The 10,378-nt window shown below is 46.6% G+C and overlaps 1 protein-coding gene across 1 annotated transcript; it reads left to right on the top strand.

Moving 5' to 3' along the window:
• Positions 1 to 259: 259 nt before the first annotated feature.
• Positions 260 to 10,148, top strand: LOC127680250 (dolichol phosphate-mannose biosynthesis regulatory protein-like). Its single transcript, XM_052175791.1, has 5 exons — positions 260 to 397; positions 549 to 664; positions 702 to 771; positions 8,941 to 8,955; positions 10,068 to 10,148. The coding sequence occupies exons 1-5, from the start codon at positions 260 to 262 to the stop codon at positions 10,146 to 10,148; spliced, it is 420 nt and encodes a 139-aa protein (XP_052031751.1).
• The last annotated feature ends 230 nt before the right edge of the window (positions 10,149 to 10,378 follow it).

Raw genomic sequence — 10,378 nt, 5'->3', positions numbered from 1 at the left:
CAACCTTCCTAATGATGTGACCCTTCATACAGTTCCTCATCTTGTGGTGACCCCCAACCATCAATTTGTTTCATTTCTATTTTATAACTGTAATTTTGCTACGGTTATGAATCCTAATATAAATTATTTGGTTTTCTGACACTCTTAGAGGATGCCTGTGAAAGGGGTCGCGACCCACAGGTTGAGAACCACTGGATTACAGGTCAGTGTGTCAGTTTAATAGTATATGACCAACATTAAAACCACCAAAATAGGGGAGATGGTGAGCCTGGAGTGCGGTACCTTTGTGGTACCTTGTGTGAGGGTACCAGGGGGTCGGGCCCTGAGTTGGAGTCTCCTTTGGAGATGGTGTCGAGATCTCCGAACCCGGATCACTCTCCACACCACTTGTGGACAGGTGGCACGAGGCCTGGCACCGCTTTCTAAACCTGAGAGTCACTTCTAGTCTGCCCTCGTGTTGTTGAATGAGAGGGTCGGCTGCTCTGACCCTCCATTAGCGCACTGCCACATAGAGCCATCTTATCTGCTGAGCCTTCATTATTTTCTAGGCCACTGGGACAGAACAAGCGGTGGGACTTGGCCTGATCAATTTTACCTACTACACCATTTGGGTAATTCTTTCGCCGTTCGTTGACAGCCAGCATATCATCCACAAGTACTTCCTGCCCCCCACCCCCCATCCCCCACCCTCCACCCCCCACCCCCGCAGCCTATGCTGTGCTCAGCCCATTGATCCTGCTGCTCCCGTTTGTGGGATTGTTCATCACCTACGTGGTGATGCTAGTGCCAGACGGTGACCGAGAAGGCCCAATGAAGGTCCGGCAGGGGTGCGGCTGCAAGAGCCTTCTCCATATCTCCTCCAGGGAAGGGAGCAAGGGTCACAGCCTACAAGACAGTCAAGCTGGTGGCACTGAAGCCCTCTCTGGGAGGAGAGGCTGCTTACAGCTCAGCTTGAAAAACCAGAGCTCCCTCTCTCTTGGTCATCCTTTTAGAAGCCAAGAGGAAGGAGGATTGGAGCTGAACGTCGCTGGCCCTGTCTACCGCACAGTCAAAGCTCCCTGTCCTTCCTCCCGAGCTCTGCTCTCTCGCCTCAGGTTTTCCTCATGCTGCGTGCAGCCTTCCTGCCTCTCTGTACAAACCCTGACCCCTCACAAGGCAGCTCTTCCAAGTCTGACACTGGCCAGGCTCCGAGAGGATTTCTGGACCTAGAGAGCCCAAGGGAAAGACTGACAAACCCCAGAACCACACGGATACATCCAGGCAGCCGCCACACGGATACACAGGCAGCCACACGGATACATCCAGGCAGCCACACGGATACACAGGCAGCCACAGGAATACACAGGCAGCCACACGGATACATCCAGGCAGCCACACGGATACACAGGCAGCCACACGGATACACAGACAGCCACCACACGGATACATCCAGACAGCCACACGGATACATCCAGACAGCCACACGGATACATCCAGACAGCCACACGGATACACAGGCAGCCACACGGATACAGAGACAGCCACCACACGGATACATCCAGACAGCCACACGGATACACAGGCAGCCACGCCAGACCCCAGCTGGCCTGCTCAGGAAACCTTACAAATAAATGATAATCATGTTTAAAAAACACCAAGATAAAATATATAGAAGAAATATCAGAAATGATTATAGGTGAGGCTGTGTGTGTGTGTGTGTAGTCTAGAGGTTCATGTCAGGTGTCTTCCTCAATCCTGTGTTTTATTTTACTTTTAAAATCTTTTTTTTACATTATTTATTTATTTGTGTGTGTGTGTCTGTGTGAGTGTGTATGTGTGTCCATGTGCCATAAAGAATTTATGGTGGTCTGAGGACAGTTTGTGGAACTTGTTTCTCGTCCTCTACCATGTGGGTCCCAGGGTCCCAGGGTCCCAGGATCCCAGGGTCCCAAGGTCCCAGGGTCCCAGGTCGTCTTTGCCAACATTACTTTTTTGAGAAAAGGCCGCTCACTGAACCTGGAGCTCACTGATTGGCTGGACTGGCTGCCTAGCAAGCCATAGGGATCCTCCCATCTCCTCCTCCCCAACTGGGCTTTTTATGTTGGTGCTTTGATTGGAATTCAGATCCCCATCCTTCTGCCACAAGCACCTACCAGCTGAGCCCTCTCCCCAGCCCCAACGCTTATTAAATTTGCCTGTAACTGACATCCTGTAGCTCCCTGATAATTAGTGATGTTAATGATCTTTAAAAGTTTATTGTTGCTTTGTTATTTTACATATGTTTGTCTGGGTACCACCTGCATGCAGTACCTATGTGGACCAGAAGAGGACAACAGATTCTTTAGAATTGGAGCTACAGATAGTTGTGAGCTGTCCTGTGGTGCTGGGAATTGAACCTAAGTCTTTTGGAAGATCCAGTGCTCTTAATGGCTGAGCAGTTTCTTGTCTTAATAACAACAACAACAACAACAATAATAAATCTATTGGCTGTGTATAAATCTTCTTTGGGGAAATGTCTATTCAGATAACTTGTCCTAAAATATCCTTTTAAAATTGTGTGTGGTAAAAGTTGAAGACTATGGACAAGCCGTACCTCATGAGTTGGGTGCTGTTATATCTTCTATATCCTCCAATAACTGATTCTGTCGTAGGCTCACATCTGGGAAAACTCTTATCCCCCTCTTCAAGAGCATGATTCTGGCTAAAGACACGAGCTTACATTAGCACGTGGAACCCTTGCTTAACCTTCAGTGTCAGTACTGTGGTTTCTAATGTCTTGCTGCTGTCACCATAGACAATGAGTGGGCACTTGCTTTAAATTTGTGCAATTATATGACTAACCCTGGCATTTTCCCCCCAAAACAAGAAAAAAATTGTGCCAAAGATTTTGCAAATTAGACAAATTAGAGAACGGTTGGAACTTTCCTAGTGGTTATATGGCTTTCTTCTTTTCTGACAAATGGTGGCTCATATCAAAAGAAAACTGTGATATGCATTTGAGCTCCCTCATTTAGGCGAGTGTTTTGCTGTTGTTCTTTTTGGTTTTTTGGGTGTCTTTTAGACTTTGGTTTGTTTGTTTTTACTGTTGTTATCCTTGTTTTGAGGCAGGGTCTGACTATGTAGCACTGGTTGTCCTGGAATTCACTCTGTATACCAGACTGGCCTTTAACTCATAGAGATCCACATGCCTCTGTTTCCCAAAGGATGGGGTTAAAGGCATGCATCATCAGCACCACCACCACCACCACCACCACCACCACCACCACCACCACTACCACCACCAATACCACCACCACCACCACCACCACCACCACCACCACCACCACCACCACCAATACAACCACTGCCACTGCCACTACTACTACCACCACCACCTGGCTGTTTTAACGATTTACTTGTTTTTATTTATGTGTGCGAGTGCAGGTGTCTACAGAGGCCAGAAGAGGGCACTGGGTCTCCTGGAGCTGGAGGCAGAGGTGGTTGAGGGATGCCCAATTTGTGTGCTGAGAACTAAACTCTAGTCCTTTGAAAGAGCAGCCAGGGCTCTTAACTACTGAGCCATCTCTTCAGCCACTTTGTAAAGTGTTTTAAAGGAATTTTCGTATTGAAATATAGTCCTACCCCAGGAGTGAGCTTTAGGTCTGAATATTTTTGTTCCAAGAGACTGTGTGAGTGCAGAGAAGGATATGTCTCATGATTCTTTAAACGTAGAGCCTTTTTTGAGTTTGTGAGTTGACTGCTAATATTAATTTTTAAATTAATAAAAATGCATACTAACTATGTAAGAATAAATATCTACGATTTGTGGTGTTGCCTAATAATGATAAAGATTATAATATATATGATAAAGATTATTATATATATGCATCTCAAAACACAGCTGATGAATTCCATGTGTTGATAGTGGCCAGACAGCTTACCAGTGGGCATCCACAGGGAGGGATGCACAGTTGACCATGGAGGAAAACACTGAGCTGTGAGTGTGTTCTGCAGAAGGAGGAGCTTCCTGGGGACGGCAGGTAGGAGGTCACCCTAGACACAGGAGGAAATGAACATGTGATGTCTGGGCCATGAATCCAGGGGTCAGACGGTCTGGAGGGCTGGACTTGGTGCCACACAAAGGCACTGGAGCAGAACTTTGAGGGGGGAGCCTTGGAGCCAGGGACACAGGAAGTGACTCAGAAGGAACAGGATGAATTAGTGAGCTTGTGGGTCCTCTCCTCAGCTCTTCGTGCCTATGTCAGCCAATGGGTGTCAGGAGTTCTCAACGAGCGCGACTGTGGGGCATAAGAACCGGCTTATTAAAATAATCTGGCGGTTATGAAAGACCTCACAGTAGTTTTAAAAATCAGAATCAGGGGCTGGAGAGGTGGCTCAGTGGTTAAGAACAGTGACTGCTCTTCCGAAGGTCCTGAGTTCAAATCCCAGCAATCACATGGTGGCTCACAGCCATCCGAAATAAGATCTGACGCCCTCTTCTGGTGTGTCTGAAGACAGCTACAGTGTACTTATTTATAATAATAAATACATCTTTGGGCCTGAGTGAGCAGGGACTGAGCGAGCCGGGTTAAACGAAGCGAGCAGGCCGACCCGAGCAAGCCGTGACAACTGGAGCGAGCAGAGGCCCTAAATTCAATTCCCAGCAGCCATTTGAAGGCTCACAAGCATCTGTACAGCTACAGTGTTCTCATATATATTAAATAAATAAATCTCTAAAAACAAAAATCAGAATCAGGAAAGATTCTCTACCTTCCAGAATTTGCAGTTATGTTTCCTTGTATGTCCTTGGGGAAAAAAGTGAAAGAGATGTTCCCAAGCCGCACATTTTAGCTTGTGTGACGGGTTGAGGTAGAGAGTGAGCCTGCTAGATTTATCCTCAGACACCTGTGACCCACCTCTGTGATGAATTCTACTGAGGGCGAGAAGTGCAAGGAATCCTTGCTGTCCAAATGGGGAGAGCACGCAGAGGCCAGGCCAGGCACAGGTCCGGCTACACGTCTGGCTCTGCACTCTCTGCCTGCCCTAGAAATCTAGGGCAGAGCTCCCTGGGGCCTTTTAAAATTGGTTGGACTGATTTGGCCCCAACCCGGTGTGGTTTCTCAGTGCAGGTTGACTTTGTAGACGGTGCAGAGAGACTAAGAGTATAGGAGCCGGGCCGGGTCTCAAATTCTGACCCTGCCATTTATAAACTGTGAGGCTTTAGACCGCAGAGCAACCTCTCTGGTCTCAGTATTCTTAATTGTGAAATGGGAATAGGTTTTATTTTTAGTGGACATACTGTCTTCTCACTAGTTGTTATTCTGCTGAAGAGGGACAGCATGTGACTGAAGGTGAGATTCAGTGTAGGACTGGGCTGGAGTCTTAGCAACATGACCCTATGCAAGTTCCTTCTGTTTTCTCATGTTTCTGTTTTTTTTTTTTCATTTGTAAAACAGAGACTATAAGAGTCCTTCCCTCACAGGAATTGAGCAAGAATGGGAAATGCTAAATGCTAATAGATTTAAAATTAAAAGAGTGCTCGAGATATAATATATGTCATTTAGTATACTTTGTTTAATTTGCCTAAATATTTTTTTTAAATAAACCTCACTTTGGGCTTGCCTAGACCAGGTGCTTCTGAAGAGGCCGCTGAGGGCTAAAGGGAGAGCTGAGACCACACAGGGCGGGCTGTGCTAGCCTGAGGTGCTGAGTTTGACTGTGGCAGCGCACACTTGTAATCCTATGGCTGGGTCTGCAGAGACAGGAGAATCCCTGGGGCCTTCTGGCCATCCAGTCTAGCCTATTTTGGCAAGTTCCAGGCTACTGAGAAACTGTCTCAAAAAACAAGGTGGGGGGCGGTGAGATGGCTCGGAGGGCAAAGGTGGATACTGCACCTCAGGATGCGGGCCTGAGCTTCATTTCTGGACCTCGTGTGGTGGAAGGAAAAGGCTGATTCTTACAAGTTCTCTCTCTCTCTCTCTCTCTCTCTCTCTCTCTCTCACACACACACACACACACATACATATATGCATGCACACATGCACGCACACATGCACGCACACTCATGCACACGCACACACGCGGAGCTGTTGAATACAGGAGTGGATAAATACATGCAGTTTAATTCAAGGCGCTATGGTATAGCTACTGGCTGTACATGCCATTTTACATTTGATACACACACTTGGATTTGTCTGCCTCACATATGTGTAGATGAAGCGTAGGCCCTCAGCTACCAGCCCTAATGCCAATGCCGTCCTCCATTCCCCCTTGTGGTGATAAGTGACAGGAGGAGGGTCCAAACGATATGGGGCCATGATGTCACCGTGAGTGGCCTTCCTTTCCTGCGAGGTAACACTAAAGAATCAGCATAGTCTCCTAACGTTTGGAAACCTAAGCAGGAAATACAGATTATAAACACAAGGAACTACTCTCTGATTCTTCCTATGTTACTGTAGCCCGTGGAAGGAGCAATGGCTTTGCTGCTGTGGAGGTGAATAGGTCCCCCAAGCAGGAAGGCTCCTTGTCTGCCTGGAGAGAGCTCTCCCTGCTGCCTGGGTGGCGGTAGCAGTTCCAACCCCTTCATAAACATCAAGACACAAAATAATGGAATGTTTAGTCTGAGTGATACATTAAGGAAATCAATTAGGCCCACATGCAACTTCCTAAGATTTTAATTACAGTACTTAGGGTACCACACTAGAGCAGTTTGTCAGGAACATAATTTGTTAATGAATAACAAGTGACACAGTGAATTAGTTGGGGTTATAATTAGCTCTCGCTAGCCATCCATTGGAACCCTGATCAAAAGCCACTCAGAGAAAGGGGAAATCAGCTGTATAGGATAACCTAGACGGTGTGATCCGGCCCACCTCCACACATGCCGGGCTATCCTGAGGCGTCTGGGTGAGACCTCGTCAGCCTGTGAAGTCTAATGGGACCTACTGAGAAGGACTGGCCTCACAGGGAGGAGAAGCCTGTTTGCCATGCAGATTCTTGGGTTCTGCCCCACATCTGTTAAGTCAAAGTCAGTATTTCAAGGTGTCGAGAGACTTGTAAACACTTGTATTTGAGAAGTGCTGGCAGTAGCTTCAAATGAAGCAGGGCTTGTTTCATTGATACAGGTCTTACGTAGACTAGGCTGGGTAAGAACTCACAGATCCTCCTGCCTCACTTCCTACGAGTTGAGGTTATAAGTAAGTCTTAAGGTAACTTGTGACTTCTCAGTAGTCCTTGGGGAAATGCCACGTCAGTTTGAGCAAGGAAGTCAGGAGAATGAGTAGAGAATTATTTTTAAAGAGAAGACAATGGAAGCAATGAGTTAGCCTAATTCTATTAAATTACCTTTTTTTTTTTTAAAAAAAAGTTGCTAAGTACCCAAATAATATGACAGTGACCTGATTAAGAATAGTTATCTGGGGGAGCACAGGATCTAGGCTCAGTGTCCTCCTGGGACTGGAGGGACTGAAGGGTAGCTCTGAGCTTTCTTTCCTAGCCAAGGCATTCGTGTTTGCAACCATTTCAAAATCCACAATAGCCCAAACTAGATTCATATTGATAAATTATGTTACATTGGAAATGTAATTGTAAATCACATTCTGACCACTAATCCTTTTGAAAAGTTGTCATTGTTTTCTCGTCTTAATGCAAATGTTTTAAAAACCCTGGGGAACCTTTTTGTACCTCATACTTCAAAGCAGTATGTGGTTTTAACATGCAGAATTCTCAACAACCACTGGATGGGTTACTCTGAAGATGAACTGGGTGCCAGCAAAGGGATATATATCAATGAGGAGTGGGCAGACTTTCCAAACACATGGAAGGGCCACCTCCAGGTCCTCAGTCTTCTTACCACCCCCTCGCTCAACACAGGCAGGCAGGTGTCCCGCTGAGCTGTACCCTGGGGTCGTCGGGAATCAGTGTCAGCTGCAGGAGCTCGGTGAACAGCGCAGCCTCTATATTGAGGAGCTGGTCCCTGACTCTGCTCCTTGGTGGGTGCCAAGGCTGAGCTCAGTGGGAACTGTTAGGGTTTGACTTGCGGTCTCTGTGAGTTTATGCGGCTTCAGTCAACTCTCAAAGCTGCGGATGGTCCCGGGAAGTGAAAGACCCAGGGCATCCAGCATCCCGGAGCTTTTTAAGGGTTATGGTCTAGCGACAAAACTGTACCCGTGCATAGAAACCTGACTGATGACTGGGAAGCTTTGGGTTGTTCGGTGTCGGGAATAAGGTCCACGTCCTCTGAGGATGGTTGTGGGCATGCCCAGTTTCTTGACATCGTGACTCAGTGTTGTCATCTACAAAGTCCACACTGAGAATTGCATTAAAGAAAAATCCCAGCGCCCCTGCCCCTGCCCCCAGCCCTCACCAATCTAACAGTGTTTTAAGTAAGTTTACCACTTTGCATAAGGTTTATTCATAGCCACGGCAAGGTGTTTGAGAGCCACAGGCTGTGGGTTGGAAGCCGGAGCCCTGCTTGATTCCGATGAAATGAGACTCAGTCATCTCGGATCAAGCATGTTTTCTCCCTAATGACTTTCCCCCTTGCGTTCACTCTACGGCGACATGCCTAGGATTCCCAACACTTGACTTAGGGTCAAATGAGATCTTTTAAGTGGTCCATCACGCTCCGCTTCCTCTGGTGTTGGTGGTGTGCGACTCCATGTTGGTCTGGGTTTGCCTTGTACCGATTACATCTCACTTTAGAGTTTGGGGGGTGTAAGAAGCAGAGAGCTGGGAAGCAAGAGGCTCTCGTGTGCATTCTTTATTCCTTCGCGCAGGCTTAGCATTGGGGCATCAAGAACGTGTTTGTGACTACAAAGGAAAGAGGAGGTTACATGGCAGGTTTAGGTGTTGCAACAGCTCGAATGAGGAAGTAGATTCGGTGTGTGTCAGATGCCAGCGCAGGAGGAAAAGTAAGTTGAAAACCACATCTTGCCAAACCTCCAGTCATGTCAAGGATACATTAGGGACACGAGAGCAGAGATTTATATAAAATCCGTACAGATTTCTTTGGAGAGTGTGGTTATGCTGTGAGTTCTTCTTATCCTGAGATCATGGTTGAAACACGGGCTATTCCCACCCCACTTCATCAATGAACCATGTGGAGCGCAATCAGTGAAGCACACGGACCCGTTGTCTGACTCGTAACCCTGCTCTCCAGCCCTCTAGGATATCAGAAGACAAGACGTTCCCTTCTTGGGCATTGCTCTTCACTTCCATATTTTGACTGGACAAAGAGTCTGACAGACCTAGGTGTGTTCTTCTTGCATCCTGTACAGTAGATTGATCTGAGGGAAATGAAGCCTTCACAGAAGATAAGCCAGTGTAGTATTTCTAGAGCACAAGGATCTGAGGAGAGGGTGATACCAGACCAGCAGCTTTTTGGCCATGTCAAGGGTCTAGCCTGTGGAAGCCCACTAGTGCTCCCGGAAGCAACTTGAACATCTTCCTGTTCACCAGTCTACCATAGAAAGACAATAGATTGGCTGGAGAGATGGCTGAATGGTTAAGACCACTGACTGCTCTCCCAGAGGTCCTGAGTTCAGTTCCCAGCAACCACATGGTGGCTCACATCCATCTGCACTGGGATCCAATGCCCTCTTGTGGTGTGTCTGAAGACAGCAACAGTGTACTCACATACATTAAATAATTAAATAAATAATTTTATTAGATTTTTTTTATTTACATTTCAAATGTTATCCCCTTTCCTGGTTTCCCCTCTGAAAATCCCCTGACCCATCCTCCCTCCCCCTACTTCTATGAAGGTGTTCCCTCCACTCACCCACCCACTCCTGCTTCCTTGTCCTGGCAAAAAAAAAAAAAAAAAAAGACAATAGACACATTTGGTAAGACACTTTTCTGCTACTCTTCCCCCACTGCCTATATCTTCCTGCCTGATTTTACCCTACCTCAGCCTTGGGGGGCAAGGATAACTGTGGGGCAAAGTCACTCTATCCAGCTCCTGCTCACGTCAGATTCTCACTGGAAAGGAGAAGAAAGTCACTTTTTCAAATGACTGGCATCTCCAAATGATATTACTCAAAACTGATCTTTTCAATTACTTGATATATGTAATATTTGCAACCTTAAGTAGACACTGGATATTTTAGCAAAAAGTAACCAGAAAATCATATCTCCTGAATTTAATTTTTATATCAGTTTCAAAGTCTTCATCTAAAACTAGCTGTTGAAATATTTTGATGGGATTTTTTTTTTTTTTTGAAATGGGGGTTTGCTCTGTAGCTCAGGCTGGCCTTGAACTCATCTTCCTGCTGCTGTTTTCCTAGCAAATGACAGGCGTGCCTCAGTGGAGCCTCAAGTAATTTTTGCCTCGGTTTGTGGATGCCCAAGAGGCAGATATTGTGCTGTTCATTGTTAATTCCACAGCATCGCACGCAGTACCGAGAAACTGCAGGCACCG

This window comes from Apodemus sylvaticus, chromosome 3, assembly GCF_947179515.1.
Source record: "Apodemus sylvaticus chromosome 3, mApoSyl1.1, whole genome shotgun sequence".
NCBI lineage: Eukaryota > Metazoa > Chordata > Mammalia > Rodentia > Muridae > Apodemus > Apodemus sylvaticus.
This window is presented reverse-complemented; position numbering and strand designations above follow the sequence as displayed.